Source organism: Drosophila ficusphila, unplaced genomic scaffold, assembly GCF_018152265.1.
Source record: "Drosophila ficusphila isolate 14025-0441.05 unplaced genomic scaffold, ASM1815226v1 contig_286, whole genome shotgun sequence".
NCBI classification, from domain to species: Eukaryota; Metazoa; Arthropoda; class Insecta; order Diptera; family Drosophilidae; genus Drosophila; species Drosophila ficusphila.
In genome coordinates this window covers 3,717,806-3,739,182 of record NW_025064189.1, presented here as the reverse complement: position 1 = coordinate 3,739,182, position 21,377 = coordinate 3,717,806, and the positions used below count along the sequence as shown (strand labels likewise).

The following is a 21,377-nucleotide window of genomic DNA, read 5'->3' as shown; positions in this document are numbered from 1 at the left end:
GAAATTGCGCTGCGGGTCGCTATTTGTTTTTTTTTTTTTTTTTGTAACCGTATATCAGACGGAGCGTCATGATATATTCACTATATGTAGTTGTAAAATCTTGTTGCGCAAGCTTTTCGCGTGTATCTGTATCTGTGTATCTGTATCTCAGTCGGCGGCTATCTGTATCCGTGAGTTTGCTCTGTTACAGGGTCTGCGACCGCGACGGGTGGCCTCCGTCTGTCTGCCATTCTATCAGCTGAGTCTGGCCCGGCCACATCGTCTATATAATACCCATTACTAATCAAAGCGTTTTGGCTTTACAATGTCGATTTAAAAATAGACCTAGGTTGATTGGATTCTTTGGTGAAAGCGTGTAAAGTTACCAAAATAGAACTCGCATTACAAAGGCTGTAAGTTTAAGGTGTAAATATGATTGTCACTTTTGGTAAACGAGTCTGGAAGTGAGATTAGGCCTTTTTGGATTGGCACAGTGGAACATTTTTGTGTAATTTTAATCAAAATTTTAGTTGCTCAAAAGAGTTTAAATAAATATACTATTAAAAGTTCCAAAAATAAGGTGCAAAATTGTTGCTTTTTATTATTAAAATGATTCTTTAAAAACTCCTATAAAAGAAAATGTTTTTAAAAATATACAGCTTTTTACGTAAAATAAATAATTTACAACCAAAATTGTTAATAATATTTACATTGCTGGGCTTAACTGTAAGCTTATTATAAAGTTTATAGTTTTGTGATCTTGTGATCTTTGTGATCACCCAACCAACCCATCATCTTTCCTTCAAACAAAAAAATCCAAAATAATATTGTCTTCGGAATTAAAAAAGCAAGGCTACAAAAAATCCCTCACCTACTTTCCCCATTTACAGGGTACTTCATCTGTCAATCAATTCCTTCAATGGGGTTTTTTTTTATCGAACCGCTGTCCGCCTACATTTGCTATCTCGCTCGCACCAACTGCGCGCCGATTGCGCATGTGTGCTTGTATCACTTAAGTCGTCTGCTATCTAGTCTAGACGCAGACGCCCGTATATATGGTATGTAGGCATATATACCGTCGAACGTCGACCGTCGCCTATCCGTCCGTAGACGTAGACAGTGCACGGGGTCTTTCTACAGGGCGAAATCGTCGAGAGAGCCCGAGAACGAAACGCCGCGCACCTTGTAGATACGGATACAAATACGTGCGGGTATCTACGAAATACAACCAGCGACCGTTGCACGGGCTTTGCTCTTTTTTTTTACATTTTGTTGCTCTTTCATTGTTATTTGGTCGGTTCTGTGGGCCGCATTCGTTTTGTTTCGTTTATTTATAGTAATTAAAACCGTCCGTGAGTGGGAATAACTTACTTCAATTGGAAAACAAATAAGCCGAAATTAAGGAGAAATATTTGAGTTACAAGTGGTAGGTCGAATGTTATAGGAATTTGGAAGGAAGTGCAATTAAAGGTGTTTCCGGTGTATTAGGATAAGATAAGATTTTTTAACTTTTCAACAGGTTTGCGTATAAATAAAATATTAATCATTAAATAAGTATTAACAATGTATAAGTTATAGATTTATTTAAATCATTTTCGTTGGAAAGAAATTTATAAGTACCTTTCTATAAAATAACTTTATATAATAAATAACTTACATTAAATATTCACGGTAGACAATTACTTTTTTGCGCCTAAAACCGATAAATGCAAATAAGAGGCCCACAACTAATATTTATTTTCCGCTTTGGAATCGTTTTAGGTCGCTTGTTGCTAATCGCCATTAGTTTATCCGTGTGCCTGGCCTGCGGCAGTGTGTTGGTGGCCGCGATTGCCCTGCGCCGCTCTGCCAACGCAACAGCGACAGCAGCAACAACAGCAGTAGCAGCAACATCAGCCGTGGCAGCAGCAGCAACAGCAACATCGGCGGCAGCAGCAACATCGGAAGCGGCAGCAACGCGAAGGATACGGCACAAGCGTCGCTCGTCGCAACGACGGCGCGGCAACAACAACGCGGTGCTGTCATCTGGGATTGGGATTGGCATCGGCATCGGGATCGGGCTTGGACTGGAAACCAACTCGGCTCTGGCCCTGCCACTAGCAACCCCACCATCAACATCGGGCTCCACAGCAGCGGATCAGACAGCTATAGCCGCCGCCTCAGCAGCAGCAGCAGCAGCAACAACAACTGCAACAGCAACAGTATCGACAGCCGCCGCAACAGAAACAACAACACTTTTGCCAACCGAGCCGGAACATTCTGTACCCGTAAGTACTTAGTACCCTTCGCCGGAACATAAAAAAAAAATAGAAAAAACAACAACAAGAACAAGAAAATACGGGAAAGAAAAAGAAAAGAAAAAGTTTTGCAACTGCCGATGGGCGACAAAGTGGGTGGTATGTCTGTTTCTAAAATGCACTTGTCAAAATAATTTAGCAATAATAGGAATATACAGAAAAGGAATACAAATGTATATATAGAATATAGAAAACCCCGTTAAGAGAAAACAAAAGAAAAGGCAAAGATATTCAACAATATCTTTATTGCATAATATTGCATACTTTTAGGTTTCATTGCAACATTAAATCGCAAAAACTGTCTGCTTTTGAATATTAAATATTATTTAAAACCGAAATTAAATAATATAACAACAGTATAATAACGATAAAGACGCAAGAAAGTTGTGGAAATATTTTTATTGATGCTACGTGCTGGGACTTCTTATGTTGCACATGCTCACTAATTACACCATTGACCCAATTCGAACAGATATTAGTTTTTCTCTCAGTGCAGCCATAAAAACAAGCCAACAGGGAGACACGTGTCGAAAGTTTCCTTTTTCATCTTTTTCTTCTTTTTTCTGCACTGCCTTTTGCCCTTTTCCTTCGCACTTGCCAATATCCTATGCATTCCCTTTTGGCGAAACGGAGAGACACTGGCAGACAGAAAGTTTGGGGCAACGGGGGGTTAAATGTGAGCGAGAGCCAACTCATCGCTCACACTGCCAGTGCAGTAAAAGTCCTTGAAAAGGGGGAGTCGGTCGGTGGGGCGGGCGGGCGGTTGGTAAAAGTGGGCGGCAGCAGAGTGGCAGACATGCTTAAATTGCTTTCGTCGCCGCCTACGCAAAAAGTCTTATGTAACTGCGCCTACACCGATTTATTCCCTTTACGACTGCCTCTACTGCCTCTTTGCCTCTACTTCCTCCTCCAGTTCGCAAATGTTTTTTCGTGTGTACTCCAAGTGTTATGCAATGTTTGTTGAATGCACAGCACGTCCTTTTTAAAGGCGGGGAATCTCCATTTGGCGTCTGGCACTTGTGTACGTCTTTATTATAATGGACAAGACAAATTCAATTTCTCCATCAGCGCTTTGCGCTCGCCGTATTTGCCCGACTTTAAATGCTTTCCATTTGTCTATATATTTTATTTATCTGCGCATTTGCTTATTGAATTTGCACTAGACGCCGGCTTTAACCTTGAGGCCATGGGATTTACTTCAACGACAGAAAAAGACACACTTTAAAACACAAAAAAAAAAACAATAAAACTCGAAAAAAAAGTCACCCACACACGTGTGTATTTTGTGGATTCTCGTCATGGCCTCATTGGGCCAAAGTTGTTAAGGCGGCTTTTCAGATTGTGGTTTTAAGATTTCCCATAACGAGGGGTTGGGCGAGTGCCGATCCGTGTGACGCCCATTACAAAAGATTAAAGTCGGCAACTTTGACAAATTGTTACTCGCTTTGCTGACATCTTCCAGTGCGCATTTGCTCATTTTTCTTCGCATCTAGAATCTTGTTTCATATTTTTTCTTCGCTTTTAATTTGCCCACGCCAAATAAACATTATGAATGAAACACATCAGATACAATGGGGATACAGTAAAAAGAAAGAAAATAAGCATGTCAGCATTTAATAGAAATACATGAGTTAAAGATTTTTATTACGACTTTATATTAATAAAGAAACTCAAGTTATAATTTTTTTTAGTCAAAACTTTGTTTCACCTCAAAGTAGGCAATGAAATATTTAATTTTAAAATAAAATTTTATTTAATTGTTTGTTTCTTGTTAAACAATGATTATTGCAAATTTTTTTGTCAAATGCAAATAAATTTTTAGACATTTTAAATGATTAGATAGTAAAATTGTGACATCTCTGACCAAGTTTCAAAGTCCCGCTGAAGTGTTTGTGATAAAAATCTAAAATTGGAGGGCGTTTATGAAGAGATTATGATAACCAAGAAAGGCTTTTTGGAGCTTTGATAATAAAAGCCAAAAATAGATGGCTATGCGAGTGCTCACTGTGGTGAGAACATAATAAATGAATGTTTTTTCAACATTGCTCAGCCACTCCGATCCGCTCCCCACCTTATCCACGGGTAAAAAGCCATTTAAGAGCCCAAGATACGGATGGAAATATTAAAATGGAAATGGATATGGAAGCGGTGGAGAGACAAGTGCGTGGGCGGGATTGTTGGGCGGCTGCGGTGGCGGCGGCGGCGGGAAATGCGAAACACAATTGCCGCTAATAACCCAAGGCGTTTACCAGAAGCAGCGACGTCGGCAGCGGCGTTGTGTTTTAATCGAATTTTATTTGCCGCCGTTAGCCAATGAATAATTCAAATTGATTATTAAATGTACACTCGCATGTGTGCGTGTGTTGAAGTGTGTGAATTTTTGCACATACAGGCAAACACAGGCACACTTTCTGTAGGCGTTAACATTAGTAGCATTAGGATGTTGGTGTGGATGTGTGAGAGCGGAGCGGGCTTTCATTAAAACCGTTATCTATGCCAGACGCACGCACCAGACGCAGACGTGCATAAATTAATTACAATTACATGCAGAGCGAGAGAGAAAAAGCCGAAACGCGCACGCACACACACACACATAGCTGTTCCTGTTTCGGAATTTTTGGCGGCCTAGAAAAATTATTACTATATCTAAATGCGAACAATCCGGTATTATACATAACTTAATTATTTAAACGATGAATAATTTATTACAAATTTTTATTTGATTTTTACATCAAATTTTCAGAGAAAAGTTTAAGCTTTGGTTATACAAAATTTAAAAAGGGTAGACATTTGTTTCAGTAGCTCAATTTATTCTTCGAATAGTTGGAAATTTTCGGGCGGCCTAAACAAACACAGAGAAAGTCGGAAACTTTCAAGGATTCAAACAAGGCCAAAAGCAAACAGAAGCGGGCAAGAACAAAAACAAGGGTTTACCCTCAATATTATGTCACTTTATTCGCAAAAAAAGCACCAAAAAGATAAACAACAAAAAGCGACAGATGCAGAGCAGTCGGGAAAAGCATGTTAACTTATGGCTGGGCTTAGGCCAACAAAAACAAAAACAAAGGCAGACATTTCTCTTACGTCAGAGTCTGGCCCACACAAACACACACACACATACACGCACACAAGTGCACAAACGGAAAATGAGGTTATTGCCAATCCCGTCTGCAATGCTCGAGTAAACATTTTAACCTAATTTTTTGCCATGGGAGCGGGACGTTGGGGGGTCTGTGTTTGCCAGCGGAGACGCCCCAGACAATGTGATGCGATATTTTCTGATGCCTCGGATTACCCAAAAAGAAGCAAAAGACTGCACAAAAGGCCATAACCGTCTAACGTCCAGAATGCAAACTACGCATCTGCTAAATCAGGATTTTTATATAAGGAGCTTTAGAGTTCAGATATCATTGTGAAATTCAGTTTTTTTGTTTTTAGATGATATGAGGTGATACCTGCTGAACCAAAATCTAAATTTTTGTAAGCGTAAATAGGTTAAAGATGTTTTTACGGGGTTTGTAACCAAAATAACATGTTTTTAAATATAACGGAATCCTTTACTTGATGACCTTTTTTAACACTGCCACTTTACTAAGAACGATTCAATTTAGTTGCAGAATAAAGTAAAACAGAAGACACAAATTAAAATGATGTACAATTTTATAAAAAAAATTTAAGTAAAATTAATTGGTTTGTACAATCAAATTATAAGAAACATGCTTACCCACAGACACACAGTCACAGAACTCTGACCACATAGTTTCACGAGTTTTTAATTTACAAAATTGCATTTGCATATTTGTATAATTTACAAAGTCCGTGGTCGCCGACGTCGCCGAAAATATTCGTGCTCTATTATTTGTTGTTGTTCGTGCAGAGATTTGTCATTTCTTTCATGCTCGCTTGCACACATCAATCGCCAGGTGGTGTGGTGGGGCATTTGGGGGTTAAAGACACAAAAAAAACTGAAATACAAAAAGGCGAGAAAAAGGTGGCCAACGGAATGTGGAACATGTTGAGTTATGCGAATCGCCTGCGTAGAGAATACTAGGGTTGTAGGAATCGTATAGATAGAAGATTTAAAATTATTACTGAAAACTTAAAAGAGTTGTGCACTTTGAAATAATTTAAGCCTTTTCATTTGAATATCGCGCAATCATGTGCAAGTACAATATGATTATATGAAGCTGGTCACATCATTATTATCAATGTATCGCCATGGTTCACAAACAAAAGGTGACCACAAAAAGTCTTTGGATATTTATCCAGTAGAAAATAGAGTATCTTCGAAGATAAATTAATACTCAGATTCCATTTTACACATAAACATACATGTGTATTAGGACAAATTAAACATTAATTGTTGTGGGACAAATAAAGTTCTCGATAACTGACGTCAAAAATATTTTCTTCTGCGCCACCTTCCTTTAATTATCATCTCCACTCAAAAGTGGTTCTTTCACTCTCTGCGTCTCCCTCCTACATATTTCTTTTTGTGTTCTTTCTCTTGAGAACATTTTGGCGTTTAATTAAAAGGAATTTTACCGCAATGACGCCAAAGAAGAATAAAAAAACGCTCAAAAAACCCATAAAACTAAGTCTCGCCGATTTCCATAATCAGCTGGATCAGAAACGACTTCTGGAAAAGCATGACCGGAAGATGAACCCGACAGTATGGAATTATTCTCTTAACAGTTGTGGATCTCGTGGTCGTGGCGTCTGTTGTGATAAGCTTCCAATAAGTCCACAAAATCTGGAAAATCCAGTGCTTCATAATGGAAACATTAATGGGTGCACAAAAACAGTGAAGAATCTAAAGCAGGATCTCAATATTGCAAGCCAGACTCAAAAACCCACTGAAACTAAAACACCCATCGATACCAAGATAAAATTACTGAGGAGACTCAATCTCAAGGATGCCTTTTATGGTCGTTCCAAGGTGCGAGTAAGTCCACGGGTTCCAACCCCACCGAGAAATGTGCCGCAGGAACTGAAAGAAGTTGATCGCATGACTTCAGCGGATTTTCGACATGATCACGGAGCTCATCTGGAAAATATGCGAACCCGGCAAAAGGGTCAAGAGCACATGCAATACTTTCACACGGCCATCACTCAGAATCGACACCTTTTCAAGAACCGCATTATCCTGGTTCTCTGCTGTGGACCCGGAACATTGGCCCTGATGGCAGCTCAAATGGGCGCGAAAAGGGTTTACGCCGTGGATTACTCCAAGGTCACCGGCTATACGGAATTGGTAGTGCGCCAAAATCGCTATGAATCCATCATTAAGGTGTTAAATGGTCATATGAAGGATTTAAAATTACCGGAGAAAGTTGATGGCATTGTGTGCAACTGGATGGGTCATTGTTTGCTCTACGAATCGGAGATACTGGAGGTCATCGAAGCTCGTAATCGCTGGTTGAAAAAGGGCGGCTTTATCCTACCCGATCTGGGTTCGCTATATCTTCTCGCATCCGAGGAACACGCGCTAAAGAACGATCGCTGTAATTGGTGGCGGAGTGTCTATGGATTCAATATGAATGCCATGCGTCGATATTCCCTGGCCGAACCTCGTTATGCCAGAACATCCGGAGAAAAGCTGTTGACCCTGGCTCATTGCGTTTTAAAGATTGATTTGAAAAAAGCCAAGAAAGAAGATCTCTTTGTAGATCGAACTGTACGTTTAAAAGTTAAAAAAGAGGGTTACCTCGAGTGCTTTCTTCTCTATTTCGATGTGGAGTTCAGTGGCTCGCATATTCCCCTCAAGATGAGCTGTAATCCGTGCTTGAGGTCGCCATTTAAATCGCTTTGGTTGCAAACCGTGCTCTTTGTAGAACAACCATTTGTAATGCGCAGTAACCTTCACTACACGGGTAACCTGAAATTCAAGCCCTTGAAACCGAATAGCTTTAAGGAAATGGAAATACGTATTGAGTTTTATGAGGGTCGCCAATACGATGACGAAAGTGACTTATGCATTCGTCGGGTGGCCAAAAGATGGCTCATGTTGGAGCACTTTCAGACTTTAAGGGAGGTGGCGAGCTGTCAGGATGAGCAGGGCGAGGATTATGGAGTCGAGTACTAGGTGTTGTTTAGGTTAAAATGCTAAGCCTTCAAATAAAACTTTTTACTGACCTCTATTTTTCTTTTCTTACAGATGCTATCGGTACAGACGGCCGGCTGCGCGGGAATGGAGCGGCTCGGCGTTCCGACCCGCACATCTTTGAGCACACCACCCGATGATAGGTAAGGGTTACTCATTTAAGAACTTAAAACCACTTGATATTTAACTATTTTTCCTTAATTTCAGGGATCAATTTAGATGTAGAATGCGCGTTGATGCGCTCCAGGCACGTGAGCTACTGGCTGTGCGTGGCGAAACTGTGATTCGTGGCGCCGGCAACAATCAGCAGCATCAGCAGCAACACCTTCTTCATCACAGCAGCATCAGCAGCAGCACCAGCAGTAGCAGCAACAAGCAACAACATTCCCACCACCAGCAACAACGCATGACAACTCCAAGCACGCACAACTCCGGCGGAGGAGGAGGAGGAGCAGGCGGTGACCGCCAACCGTTGAGTAACAGTAGCAGCAGCAGCAACAACAACAATAGTATTAGCAGTAATGTGGCGCGAGGCGGCATCGAAGCGACAACCCTCAAGTACGGAAACACCGGCAGCGGGAGTGGTTGCTACAAGGGCGACTGCGGCAACACCTCCTCCGGATCCACGTGCAGCTCGCTGCAGAGCCACAGCAACGATCACCACCAACATTACCAGTACCAGCTGCAGCAGCAGCAGACGCCCCGTTGTCCACATCACGTACCACTGCCGGACAGCGAGTACGGACAGGATCGGCACCTGCAAATCAGGAGCAGCTACCAGGTGGGTTTCCCTTTGAATATAGCAATCCATTGCATTTACTAATGACTCCACTTTACTTTCGGCAACAGCAATCGGAGATCACAAGGTCGTACACGAAACCGCCGCCCAACAAGACGGTGCGGGATGTGCCCGAGCAGATCTCGGCGGGCGGCTGCGGCGTCTCCAGCTCCAGCTACCGTCTCACCACGCTCCAGGCCGCCTCCTCAACGTACACGCCCGGTGGCGTGTCAGTGTCCGCCTCCTCATCGTCCAGCAAATCGAAGCCGAATGCCATAACCAAGTTCTTCTCGCGCATCAGTTCGCCCAAGTCGCCGCCGAGCTGTACGATGTCGTCGGTGGCGTCGCCTTCGCCTCCATCCTCCGTCTCCATGTCGTCGTCCGCCTCCTCGCTAGCCTCCTCCGCCTGTGTGTCCACCTCGTCGTCGGCCTCCTCGCTGGCTGCCGCGCCTCTGCCCACGCTGCCAGTGTCCAATGCATCGATGCTGAAGAGCACGGCCTGCGGTTATGGGACAAATCCCAGCGGGACGCATATCTACGCGGGATTGGGCCCGAGCACGCAACTGCTGACCAGCCTGGGAACCGGAACGAGCGGCAATTGCAGCCCCGAACGGATACCCACACCGCCGCTGTCCGTCTCCGTGCCAATTGGAGCTGGCCTGCAGCCACTGAGGAGCAGCAGCAGCAGCAGTACCGCCAGTCTACCCGCCAACGAGACAGCTGCAACAACAACAACATCAACAGCAACAGCCAACACTCAGTCTTCCTTTGCCGCCGGAGCCGGAGCGACGGGGGATCTCCCGCTGACAACGATGAGCCGCAATAATTCCAACTCTAGCATGATGAGCTACCACTGCAGCTGCAATAGCCGGAATTGCAGCCACTGTGCGGCCAACTCATAACTGAGCTCGTGTTAAGTTTAACTACATAACTACAGATATCGGCGGTTGGTGCAGAAACCACTGGAGATTTTAGAACATAAGCTAAGCTTTAGGAGCCAACGAGCTCTGCTCTAAGGATAATAACAACAACTTTTGCTGGTAATTTTTCGAAATATTTTGTTTTTAAATATTTGATCTATTACTATTTTGTGAGAGGTGCACATTTGAAAAAGATATTTGTTATTTAATCTCCAGAGTTTTGTGCAGCACCTCCAATACATGTATATCTACATATATATACACATATATTTTTTTTATGTTAGCCTATGTTTATCTATTATGTTAAAGTTTAACAGATTTATTTTATGTAGGTCTGTCGCCAACTTTTGCGCTGGTACGAAAAGACTGTTTATTAGTCAGAATTTAATTTGTAAATTTGAGTAACAAGAGAAGGAAAGTTAGAGAATGAGAAATGGAGAAGACATAGCTGCGCTGCCGCCTTTTAAGCACTCACCACAGACCATAGGTTTTTTTTTAGTTCTGTAACATCATTTCCATTCGTCGCTTGCTTAACGTAACGAAACGTGAATTTTTTTTTTGTGAAAACGAAGAAAGCAACAAACTTGAAAGAGACAGACACAATACCACAAAACTTGATGAAGGAAAGTAAATAACAAATCATAAGTGAATATGTAATTGTAATTTTATGAATGAATATTGTATACACTTTAGTTTGAATAACTCTAGTTTTAAATCAAAGCCAACCAACTCTTAACTATAATCTATCCCTATGCCTACCCTTATCCATATCCCATATCCCCTATTATTATTGTACGCATGGCCCATGTGCTGGAACACACGAAAAACACACACAAACAATTTTTAGTTCAATTGAAATTTGTATTTGTATATTTGCTAACGGAATTACAATGTAAAAAAAAAAAAAAAAAATGAAATGAAATCTATGTAAACCAAATTGTAGAGAAATTATTGTTTTCATTTTTATTTGGCTGAAGCTTATTCTCATTGCGGTTTTCCAGCGGGATTTATTTGAATTTTACATTTAAAAAATCAGAAGACCGATAATTTAAACTTTATCGACCAGCAAATGCAGTCTGGCAACTCTGGCAAAACGTTTTCTTGGGACTGTCACTCTGGTCGATCATTGGAAAGTTTGGCATCACTGAACGATCTTGGCGGTCTTTTAAGTAGAAAATAGCACCTTTTTTTGCGTGTTAAGTTTAGAATAATAAAAGAATTAAAAAATAATCCCACTGCAATGTAAGTTATAAGCACAATTAAGAATTTAGAACATTTTGGTAATTTTAATTATAATTAGATCTCACCAGCTATAATTTTGAAAATTCTCGTTTTCCAAATATATTTATTAAATTCTTAAGTGTCTTTTCCAGATATCCGAAACCCAAAGTATATTTGCCCAAACAATATAAATTTAAATTATTAAAGAGGAGAAAACAAAAATGGTTTCAAAAACTTACGATCCATTAAATCAAATTTAAATCACATTTAACCAAACAGTTTAGAAAAAAAATCGAAGCAAGAAACTAGGAAAATATGATAACAAAGCAAAATAATGGAAAACACTTTACTACGCCAACAAGTCCTACAAGCCTACTTTTTAAATACATAACGATATAGTTCGATGTCTATGGATCAAGGAATACTTAAAGTAAAGCAAACGGAAATAGCCCGAAGTATAAGAGACCGAAGAAAAACCGGAGACAATGAATAACTAAATTTAACATGTAGAAATTAATTGATTAATTAATTAGGTATAAACAAATTAAGTCCAGCTAAAATATCGAAGCGGTAACGTTCGTTCGATCGTTATATCGGCTACACATATACACATTTATACAAATATTTATATACATACATAAATATAATTTACGTAAACAGGCCTAATTTCAACTACCTCCAAAACTGTTTTTTAAATTAAACAATTAAATTCTAAACGAAGATCAAGTCTACGAATTATGTTTAGCAAAAACTAAACGGAAACTAAGTAAATCAAATGAAAAGAAATCGATTTAATTATAGTAAAACAATTGATTGAATTAACATTTTTAAATTCAAGCAGATCGATTTATTAAACAACAAATCAACAATCATTGACAAGTAATTAATTTTACACTTTATATATACGATATATTACAATATGGTATCTGTAAATTTAGATGAGAATACAAATGAAAACGCACACAAGCTGCGTTTCGAAAATGCAAAACCGTCGACTGATATTTATAACAAAAAAATAAATAAATAAAGTAAATTACAAGGAAAGCAAAGAGATTCATTTGTAAATACACCGAATGCAGGACAATGCGCTGAGGAGCATTATGTTAAAGTAAACACACCTAATCCCAACAGATCCCTACCAATCCAAAATCAAAAAACCCCCAATTCCCCAACAAATCGAATTTGAGTTTCGATCCCCGCAGAAAAAGTTGCACCCAACACTAGCGAAATTTTTAAAGCGCATTAAGCAAAACGTCAAAGATACATAAATCTATATAAAAATCGATATATATCTAAATACATATATATTAAATGAATACCAATTATTGTTGTTGTCTCATATAAAAAAAAAAAAAAAAACAAAACAAAAACCAATAAAACCGAAAACAAAAATGAAAGCAAATTTAAAATATATTTCCAAAATATATAGAATATAACTTTGAAAGCCAAAAAGTATTAAACATTGTTTCTATTACCAACGGGGAATTTTGACTTGATAAGAACGTCTAATGGTCGAGAGTAACTCGAAAAAAAATCCTACCATGGGTTTATCACCTACTCGGGTTTCAATGAAAATGTCCACACCCATGTTCTAGTGTGAATCACATAACTTTTTTTGATTTCGCTAAAGATAGAAACCACTCCATGCCAGCCTGCTCAATCAATATGCATGAATAAGTTGCACAAATCCCCGAAAAATTATTGGACACCAGTTACTTTAGTAGGTCGCTTTGAAAGTCTCTAAAATACTCACGTATTTCTTATCAAAAGTCAGACAGATTGTGGAAGTAAAACAGCAAATAGCAATTGAGCGATACGTGGAAAAGCGGGAAAACACAAGGGCAAGTACAAGCGATCTAGGCGATATTTTGCCATATTGATAAGTGTTAAACTTAAACAAGCGTTGGCCATCGGCACGCGTCCAGTGTTTGCCAGTCCGTCCAATGGTTAACAGCTCCTAAAATTAGCAAATCAAGAGCACAAGAGTTATCGAACAGCAGCCATAAAATAACATTCGTCTACACCGGAAAGCAATTAAGTAATCAGTCCCAATAATGTCGCAGTTGTACGAACTTTCGGAGGTGGCGCAAAATAATGGCAAGAATGGCAAACCCTGCTGGCTGATCATCAAGGGAAACGTCTACGATGTGACCAAGTTCCTCAGCGAACATCCTGGCGGCAGTGAAGCACTCCTCGAATACGCCGGCAAGGATGCCACCAAGGCCTTCAAACAAGCTGGCCACTCATCGGATGCCGAAAAGGATCTTAAGAATTACAAAATCGGTGAAATAAACTCGGCGACGCCCATTCAAACCCAGCCCACGTCCATTGGAGCAACGAAACCAGTGGAGAACACAATAACAGAACATCCGGAACCGTCGAAGAAGAGCTCTTCCGGTTTCTGCTGCTGCTAGTCATTTAGTTTTACATGTCATTTAATTGATTTATTAACATAGGCTGAGGTCGTATTTAATTTAACGTAATTAACTTGTAACTAGGTTTAGGTTCATCTAATTATATCTACGCAACGTCATTGTGCCCACAAAACTATCCTATAAAGATCAACTCTGCTTACCTCGAGCTGTAATTAAATTGCAATTAAATCCGGTGGAGCTGCTCCACCAAATGAACAAAATTAAACTAAGTCCGACCGACAGCTAATCCTTTGGCTCGGCTTCCGCCGGCGGATCGTCTGGTTTGCTGGTGGTCGTTTGGAACGTACTGCAGGCGGCGTCGAAGTACTCCGTCGTGAAACTGGTCACGTTCACCGTGTGGTTGCGCAGATAGTGATAGAATCTACTTGACTTCCGCTCCTGCCCTGCCCGCTCCTTTTCACTCCGGCAAATGGAGCGCAGGGTGGGCTCAAAGTCCAGTGCTTTGGCAGATTCCGAACGCATAACTCCGTTGCCCAGGTATCCGCAAATGGTTACCCTGGAAAATGTTGAGAAAATTGTTAAATTATTGATAATATTTAGAAATAAAAACGATCTAGTTCTTATAAAAATCACTTAATAAAACAAGTTAAAATAAACCAGTGAAAGTCAGTGTATAACTCTAACGGTCACATGCTTTTTTAATTTAAATAAAATAAAACGCTATCTGATTTCTAATCTATTTAGCGACTAGCTTTTTGAACGATTGGGGTTTTAGGACAGCTCTACTATCGGTCATTTTAATGACATGGCTATTAAACTAAACTATGCTAAACTTATCTTCTGAGTGGCTGTTATAATGCTAGACGATAAAAACAACGATTTCCTTGTCCCATCGATTACTTATTTGTCTGCCCAATGACCAAGCATTTCAAACATGCCGATTCATTCTTTAAAAAAAATAATCAAACAAAAGATTGCAAGTACATTAAGTGCAATTATAAGTTTTACATAAGCTGACCTTTAAACCAATTAAGAAAAAACATTAAAATAAATTTATAAAATGGATACTTCATATCTTTAAATGTTTTCTATGTACTTTACCTTTGATCTGGCTTGTCGAATAGATTGTAGGGACACTCCTTGGCCGCGAGTCCAGTTTGGAGAGCCTGCTCCACCAGCAGGTGCGCGATGTCCTCGGATAGGTGGCACTGCAAGCGATCACTGCAGTCGGAGTCCATTAGAGCAGCCAGCGAAATGTGGTCGTAAAAGGAGGCCAGCGATGCGAGGGGGGAGTTTTGGCTGTCGCTCTTCTGCCCAGTGGCGCTGCTCAGCCAGGCTTTCTTTGGAGATCGGGACTTTCGCTTGGCATTGCCTCTACTTCCGCCACCTGAAAGCTGCTGCTCCTTCAGCACCGGGGAACTAGATATGAGCTCGGGTAGATTTAAACGCAGTAGCCTAAAGTCCACGGGAAAGGGTATTCGATAGTGGATATTTTGCGGCGATGTGAAGAACTCAAAGAATCGCTGATGGATGCGACTGCCATCTACGGTTGCCAGCCGACTATTTGAGGATTTAGTGGGCGATTTAACGCCAACCGATCTACCGCTGCTTGAATCTCCGCCACTTTGAATGTAAAACTGCAGTTCCATCAACGTCTTGCGCAGATTCTGATGATTGTACAGATACAGGGATATCAGTTCATCCAGTTCGATGGGGCAATTTTCCATTAGCGACAAAACTGCTAGGAATCGAGAGATGTTCAAAGCGTTTGGGGCCTGAAAATGGATTACGTTCTGCTGCATAAGCCGCTGAAGATGTGCACAGTTGGGATCCGTAGCCACCACAATCACGGGCCTCTTTGAACTGGCGGCCAAGGTGTAAATGGCATCCGTAAATCCAGCATCCATATTATCAAACAGGATGTCGGCATCTTCTATAAGGATAAGGGATTTCCTCACTTCTGATGGAGGTTCCACAGCAGCTGCTTTCGCCTTTAGGCCACTCTTTTGCAACTTTTGGAGCAACTGCTGTGAGGATCCACCGCCCGTTTTACTGTCTTTCCTTATTTGATGCGACTGCGTGGCCTCTTGAAGTTCCTGAATCAACTTCTTGCCCGTACGCTTCATTCCTGCGTTTATCTCCAAGACATTGAAGTTCATGTCGTTCGCTAGAGTAAAAACTGCATTGGTTTTCCCGCTGGATGAAGGTCCCACCAGCACCATTGTGTTGCTACTCGACCCCATAGAAGCCGAATCATTGCTCATATCGAAGGTGTCATCCATGCCCTGTGAGTTGCGATTGCTGCCTCCATTGCTGCTCCAACTGGACAGGAATTCCCGAAGCTCCTGCACCGGCGTTAGGTTAACTAAAACCTGTTCGAACAGCAGCGGTTTGTACTTTTCGGTGAAGAGCAACTCCCCGTTGGGAGCCGACGGTGGCGGCTTCGCCTCCTCATCACTCTGAGCCATATGTTGTTCCATAGATCTTCGAGTGCGTCGTGTAACCACCAAGGACTCGCCCATTTGTTGCGTATCCTGCGCACTGTCGATGGCGCTGAAGTGACGATACTTCTCCCTCATTTGGTTATAGCACTTAAAGGTGGGAAAGCGATCGAAGTCGTTCTTCCAGAGCTTCACAAAGCCTCGTTTGTTCTCCAACTGCGGTAAGGTAGCGTAGTTGAATTTGTTACCACTTTTACTTGATGTAAAGTCGGCGGAAAGGATGCTTGTAATGCTACTCGTTCTAGAACGTCGTTTGTTGGAGGGAATAGCTGTAGTAACGTCTAAGAACTCCTCTTCTGCCCTCAATGCAAACGGCAACTCAAGAGGACGATTTGTCGAAACAAAGTTTTCGCAACCTATATGTGCCAATCTGGGAAACACCTCATAGCTCTCCTCGTACATCAGCTCGTAGGTCTTTTGACGGTTTTGCTCCTGGCGAATTTTATCTGGAACTCCGGATTGCAGAAAAGCCTGGCGAGCCTTTAAAACCGAAGGATCTGGACTGGGCTTTGGCAATTGGCGTACAAACAGAGGCGCTAGTTTCTTTGGCGTGGCAGCTGGATTACTGCTGTCCAGATCAATAACCTCTATGGATTCTTCTGCCTTTGGTACCTTGGCCTTTTGTTGCTTTGCAGGACTCGTTTCGAGGTCGTAATCATAGCGCGCTTTCCCAGCACACGAACGTCTTGGTCTTGACGAAGGTGTAGCTTCGGCTTCTATGATGGGAGTTTCCTGCTGGCTCCTCCTACGCTGCGTTCTTCGTTTGGGTGTCTCCATGGGAGGAGTTTCTATCGCAATGGTAAGTTTTTCGGCCACCTCCTTAGGCGATTCCACCTTGGCGAAGTACCCAAGCAAACTGTCTCGCTTCTTTGTGGGCGACGACAGCTTTGAGAGGAACTCTTCTGTTTCTGGATCTTGAGGTTTGGCATCCATGACCAGAGCCGGCGCATCTACGGAACTGAGGCGTCGGGATCGCGGCCTGCCTCGAGGGCGCTTGGCAGTGGGCTCTGTGGGCGCCGATGATGGAGCCGTCTGTTCAGTCTTGGTCAGCATTTTTCTTAACCTAGAAAATTAATAATTAGTATTTGTCTTAATCGGTTTTAATAATAATTTTGTATCTCACCTCTTAGCCCGTTGCTCCATCTGCTGTTCGATAAACTCCCCGCGGGCCTCTTCTGCCAGCCGTCTCTTGGCTCCTCCTTTGCGTTCGTTCCATTCCTGAAGGAGCAGTTTACGCTTGGTCGTCGGTGTGGCGGCTTCACTACCGACTTCTTGGTCTCCGGGAGATTCCGTGCCGCCTTCGTTAACCCCTATAGAGCGATTCCGGGCATTCATCATGAACTCGAAAACATTGGTGGCTGGCTTGGGTTTGGAGGTATTCAGCGGGGAAGCAGCCAGAACCTCTGGCTTGCCTGTTTTGGAAAAGTGCTTCATGATGCTCTGGTTGTCGGCCACCGGAGTGCTGCTTTTCAGGGGACTGGAACGCCTTCGGCCATTCTTGAGACCATTTTCTTGACAGGATTTCTCCCGCAGCGGCTGTGGTTTTTCTTTATCCGGCTTGGGAGAATCCTGGGAGGATTTCTTTTGATCTTCAAGTAGAGCTGCTCTTCTTTTTTCCTCCCTCTTCCGCTTGTGCTTCTCTCGGTGCTTCTGCTTCACCGAGTGAAGCACCTCCTCCATGTTCTGGAGGATCAGTTTGGATTTGGCGCTAGGCGGTGCTCTCAAAACAAATGGTGATGTGGGCTCCACAAGATCCTTGCCAGCATTTTTGGTGGGAGTTCCTGGGGGACTGGCAGTTGTTGTTGCAATGTGCTCACTTGTAAGACAATTTACATCGGTCATTTTCTTGGGCCCCTTCTTGCGAGTTCTTTTTTTTATTGTTTAATACATTTTGCTTAGTGTGTGCGTGTGTGTGTATGGTGGAGTTTTACTTTGTAAGATCTAAGTACTTAACCGATATTGTATCTACAGATTATATGAAAGCCAAACTTATAAGATCGCAACAAAAGATCGGGGGCAAAAGCAAAAAACAACAATACAATATATAATGAGATCTATGTACCTTCCAAGCGATTTTTCGTTTGTGGTTTTTGTTACACTCCCGCACACGCACACACACGATCGCACTTTCGCCGCGTTGGTCACGCTCCTCTGACTAACGGAACTAAAGCCCCAATGGGTAACTACTCTTCAGCTTCCAATTCAGGCGTATAATATCATTTTATCCGAGCAAAATAAATACATTTAGCTGGTCACAAAATGTGCTGGGGAAAAAAGGCGCGAATCAACAGTGCTGTCAAATTTTAAGAGGTGGTTGTATTTTCCAACACTTCCCGGTATGGAGGTGGTAGTTTTTTTGGGAATGCCAAGTATAAAAGAAATGCAAAAATCTTATTAAAATTACATATTTTTTTCATAGTACAAATAATTCAGAATTAAATATTTTATACCAAACATTAAATAAATTAAATTAAATAAACATTGACATGGATGTGCATTGGTATTTTTTTAAACCTTGCTTGGTATTTTGTTTAGTTTACTTTTTCTTTTTTGGTCACACTACTAATCATACTGTTTTGGTCTTCATAAAAATGTCCACCTATTACTTTGTTATTGTGGGCCACAATGATAATCCTATCTACGAAAAGGAATTCAGCACTGTCAATAAGGAACTTAGGGTACGTAAAACTACCAAGCACTGAAGAAATAGCTGAAACCTTTCTCAACCACAGAAAGAGGACCACAGACACTTAAGCCAGTTTATTGCCCATGCCGCCTTGGACTTGGTGGATGAGCACAAATGGAAAACGGCAAATATGCAACTGAAATCTATTGATAGATTTAACCAGTGGTTCGTTTCCGCCTTCATTACCGCCAGCCAAATTAGATTTATCATCGTTCACGACAATAAAAACGACGAGGGCATCAAAAACTTCTTCAACGAGATGTATGACACGTATATTAAACACTCTATGAATGCTTTTTACCGGATTAACACGCCCATCAAATCCCCGATGTTCGAAAAGAAATCCGAGATCTTTGGCCGGAAGTATTTGTTATCCTAAACTTGTTAAAATCTTTAGCCATTAAGTAACGTTAATATAAATTTGATTCAATAAGAACTGTTGTATTATCCTTCTTTTGTATACTACTTTCTAAAAAGTAGACACCATCTCAAAAGCTTAAAAACAAGGTTCGTCTCAATTTGAACGTACGTTATTCATCACATGGCCCAAAATCCGTAACCAGTAAGTAGTTTTCCAGTTTACATTTGTTTTAATTTATTTAGAAAAGCAGTCAAAGCTTAACCCTTGGTGGACTTGCTAATTTTCTTTACTCGATGCGTCCTCGTATCAAATCTAAAACGATTTAACGCCCGTCTCCAGACGACAGTTCCAGACTGGAGTAAACTAGGTGTGTGGGTTTAATGGATGAACAACTCATGGAATCAATTGAAAACTAAAGCAACAAAATTTACGGAAATTTATAATGGGTGTTCGTAAATAAATCTCTTGATGGTTAGGTAACCGTCCGACGCTCATCTTAGTGCTTCTTGTTCTTGCCGGAGCGCTCGTATTTGCTCTTAGACTGGTGCCACAGACCCAGAGGAATGGCCAGAGAAGGCAGGGTCATGACGGCGAAGGCCACCCAGTCGAAGAAGTGGGAGGAGAAGCGCTTGTTGTACTCGTTCAAGTTGACAATGCCACCCTCACCGGGCTCAGAGCTGACTGCCAGTTGGAGCTGCAATAAAAATAAATATTTATGAGTCTAATAATTTTGTATACCATAGCCTGTTACAAAGATATAACTTAATTTGTTGAACAGAAATTATTTTATCATAACAACTACCAAAGGTATTTCGAATATAAATAATCAAATTGATACCTGGATTCTCGAATACTTTTTGTTCCTAAAAAATCGACACAAAAACGGTGGGCACATATTGATTTATGCATAAAGAGATTTATAAATAGTAATCTTTTGGAAATCTTAAAGATCACCATAGATTTTGTTGATGTTTATAGCAAACCTATTACCCTACTTATGCATTCTGATTTTACTTGGACCTTGTAAGAGATTCTGTTTTTATCAAGATCAGATAATTTCTTAAGGAAAGACATTTCTTTGGGGGTCTATCCAGCTAAAACTTACCGTTTCCGATTCCTCGACAGCTTTGTAGGACACCTCAGCAGCAGTGAAGTTGAAGTAGCCGAAGGCCTTGGGCCTCACCACCAGGACATGGGTGAAGTTAGTCTGGGGAGCGATCCTGTCGACGACGGCGGTGGGCTGTCCTCCCACAACATCGAAGGCCTCCGGATGGAAGCCGGAGTCAACCAATCGCACCTTGGTGGCGGCACCACTGCCCACGTTGAAGATGGTGTAGCGCACCAACAGGTCGCTCTTCTCCACCAGGTATTTGTTCAAGATCTGCTTGGAGACCAGGAGACGGGCACGGGTCTCGTCCTCCGACAGGCAGGTGCTAAATACCGCGCACAAAGCGAATAGGGTCAGCAGGTGCTTGAACATTCTGCAATTATAAATCATATTTTCACGTTTCACTTTTTTGTTGACGTGGAAGGGTCGTTCAAGACAGCAAGCCTCAAAGGGCCCGAGTTTTCCGATGCTTTTCGATTTAATTTATAGCATAGGCGCTCCTCATTAACTCACTGCACATTGCACTTATACTTTTTAATTCATCGTTTAACTACTTACTTGGACGTTGGGTTTTTCTTTTTCGAGTATTTAAGTGCAACTAAACAGCAGTCGTAGCAGGCGGCCGCTTTCTCGTTGGTTCGTGACGTGGAATGGATTCGCTGTCAAACTTCGTGTACGTCAGGGTTGCCAGGGGTGGTTCAAATTATCGATATATCAGATGGGTTGAGACGGTATTTTGTTTTATTACCAGTGTAATGTATTATTTCGGTATTTTATTCGTTACTTTTGCATTTGATAACTTTTAAATTAATTGTTTTTACAACTAAAACATTAAACAGTTAACATAAATAGCCTTACTTTCTTGTAACTAAGTAGAATAATATTCAAACTCTAACGTAATCATTTTTTTTTTTTGTAGTTGCAGTTTCAACATATATATCTAGAAAAATTAATTAAAATGTTACAATTATTGTTTGTTATATTCGATATACTCGCAAAAGAACCCCTATTAAACAGTTGAACCATAAACAACCCTACCACATAAACC

The 21,377-nt window shown here is 41.3% G+C and overlaps 6 protein-coding genes across 10 annotated transcripts; 4 read left to right on the top strand and 2 right to left on the bottom strand.

Annotated features, from left to right (window-relative positions):
* The first annotated feature begins 2,138 nt into the window (after nucleotides 1-2,138).
* LOC108089396 (uncharacterized protein DDB_G0271670) lies at nucleotides 2,139-12,637 on the top strand. The gene is made up of 4 exons (XM_017187583.2): nucleotides 2,139-2,246; nucleotides 8,434-8,522; nucleotides 8,587-9,160; nucleotides 9,229-12,637. The coding sequence occupies exons 2-4, from the start codon at nucleotides 8,434-8,436 to the stop codon at nucleotides 10,057-10,059; spliced, it is 1,494 nt and encodes a 497-aa protein (XP_017043072.1). The 5' UTR covers nucleotides 2,139-2,246; the 3' UTR covers nucleotides 10,060-12,637.
* LOC108089395 (protein arginine N-methyltransferase 1) lies at nucleotides 2,246-8,361 on the top strand. The gene has a single exon (XM_017187582.2). It carries the CDS (start codon nucleotides 6,826-6,828, stop codon nucleotides 8,359-8,361), a length of 1,536 nt encoding a protein of 511 aa, XP_017043071.1. The 5' UTR covers nucleotides 2,246-6,825.
* A 94-nt stretch (nucleotides 12,638-12,731) lies between the features above and the next one.
* Nucleotides 12,732-13,878, top strand: LOC108089397 (cytochrome b5). The gene has a single exon (XM_017187585.2). It carries the CDS (start codon nucleotides 13,353-13,355, stop codon nucleotides 13,710-13,712), a length of 360 nt encoding a protein of 119 aa, XP_017043074.1. The 5' UTR covers nucleotides 12,732-13,352; the 3' UTR covers nucleotides 13,713-13,878.
* LOC108089393 (ATPase family AAA domain-containing protein 5) lies at nucleotides 13,716-18,473 on the bottom strand. 5 transcript variants are annotated; one of them, XM_017187576.1, is made up of 4 exons: nucleotides 18,237-18,473; nucleotides 17,298-18,139; nucleotides 14,775-17,237; nucleotides 13,716-14,229 (listed from the first exon to the last, which is right to left on the bottom strand). In XM_017187576.1, exons 2-4 carry the CDS (start codon nucleotides 18,014-18,016, stop codon nucleotides 13,956-13,958), a joined length of 3,456 nt encoding a protein of 1,151 aa, XP_017043065.1. In that variant the 5' UTR covers nucleotides 18,017-18,139; nucleotides 18,237-18,473; the 3' UTR covers nucleotides 13,716-13,955. The 5 variants fall into 5 exon arrangements, with proteins under 5 accessions (XP_017043065.1, XP_017043066.1, XP_017043067.1 ...); XM_017187577.1 differs by having other exon boundaries at nucleotides 17,298-18,115; XM_017187578.1 differs by having other exon boundaries at nucleotides 17,298-18,041.
* A 265-nt stretch (nucleotides 18,474-18,738) lies between these two features.
* LOC108089630 (probable trafficking protein particle complex subunit 2) lies at nucleotides 18,739-19,296 on the top strand. Its single transcript, XM_017187993.1, has 2 exons — nucleotides 18,739-18,852; nucleotides 18,907-19,296. The coding sequence occupies exons 1-2, from the start codon at nucleotides 18,766-18,768 to the stop codon at nucleotides 19,237-19,239; spliced, it is 420 nt and encodes a 139-aa protein (XP_017043482.1). The 5' UTR covers nucleotides 18,739-18,765; the 3' UTR covers nucleotides 19,240-19,296.
* A 142-nt stretch (nucleotides 19,297-19,438) lies between these two features.
* LOC108089629 (translocon-associated protein subunit beta) lies at nucleotides 19,439-21,014 on the bottom strand. The gene is made up of 3 exons (XM_017187992.1): nucleotides 20,888-21,014; nucleotides 20,327-20,702; nucleotides 19,439-19,915 (listed from the first exon to the last, which is right to left on the bottom strand). The coding sequence occupies exons 2-3, from the start codon at nucleotides 20,699-20,701 to the stop codon at nucleotides 19,718-19,720; spliced, it is 573 nt and encodes a 190-aa protein (XP_017043481.1). The 5' UTR covers nucleotide 20,702; nucleotides 20,888-21,014; the 3' UTR covers nucleotides 19,439-19,717.
* Between the last annotated feature and the right edge of the window lie 363 nt (nucleotides 21,015-21,377).

Coding starts and splice junctions, on each gene's coding strand:
- LOC108089395 (XM_017187582.2), top strand. CDS start 6,826: ATGACGCCAAAGAAGAATAAAAAAACGCTCAAAAAACCCATAAAACTA.
- LOC108089396 (XM_017187583.2), top strand. CDS start 8,434: ATGCTATCGGTACAGACGGCCGGCTGCGCGGGAATGGAGCGGCTCGGC. Junction 8,523..8,586: donor AGCACACCACCCGATGATAG/GTAAGGGTTACT, acceptor CCTTAATTTCAG/GGATCAATTTAGATGTAGAA. Junction 9,161..9,228: donor AAATCAGGAGCAGCTACCAG/GTGGGTTTCCCT, acceptor TTTCGGCAACAG/CAATCGGAGATCACAAGGTC.
- LOC108089397 (XM_017187585.2), top strand. CDS start 13,353: ATGTCGCAGTTGTACGAACTTTCGGAGGTGGCGCAAAATAATGGCAAG.
- LOC108089393 (XM_017187576.1), bottom strand. CDS start 18,016: ATGACCGATGTAAATTGTCTTACAAGTGAGCACATTGCAACAACAACT. Junction 17,238..17,297: donor ATGGAGCAACGGGCTAAGAG/GTGAGATACAAA, acceptor TTAATTTTCTAG/GTTAAGAAAAATGCTGACCA. Junction 14,230..14,774: donor TTCGACAAGCCAGATCAAAG/GTAAAGTACATA, acceptor AACATTTTCCAG/GGTAACCATTTGCGGATACC.
- LOC108089630 (XM_017187993.1), top strand. CDS start 18,766: ATGTCCACCTATTACTTTGTTATTGTGGGCCACAATGATAATCCTATC. Junction 18,853..18,906: donor CTGTCAATAAGGAACTTAGG/GTACGTAAAACT, acceptor TCTCAACCACAG/AAAGAGGACCACAGACACTT.
- LOC108089629 (XM_017187992.1), bottom strand. CDS start 20,701: ATGTTCAAGCACCTGCTGACCCTATTCGCTTTGTGCGCGGTATTTAGC. Junction 19,916..20,326: donor CTGTCGAGGAATCGGAAACG/GTAAGTTTTAGC, acceptor TTTTTATTGCAG/CTCCAACTGGCAGTCAGCTC.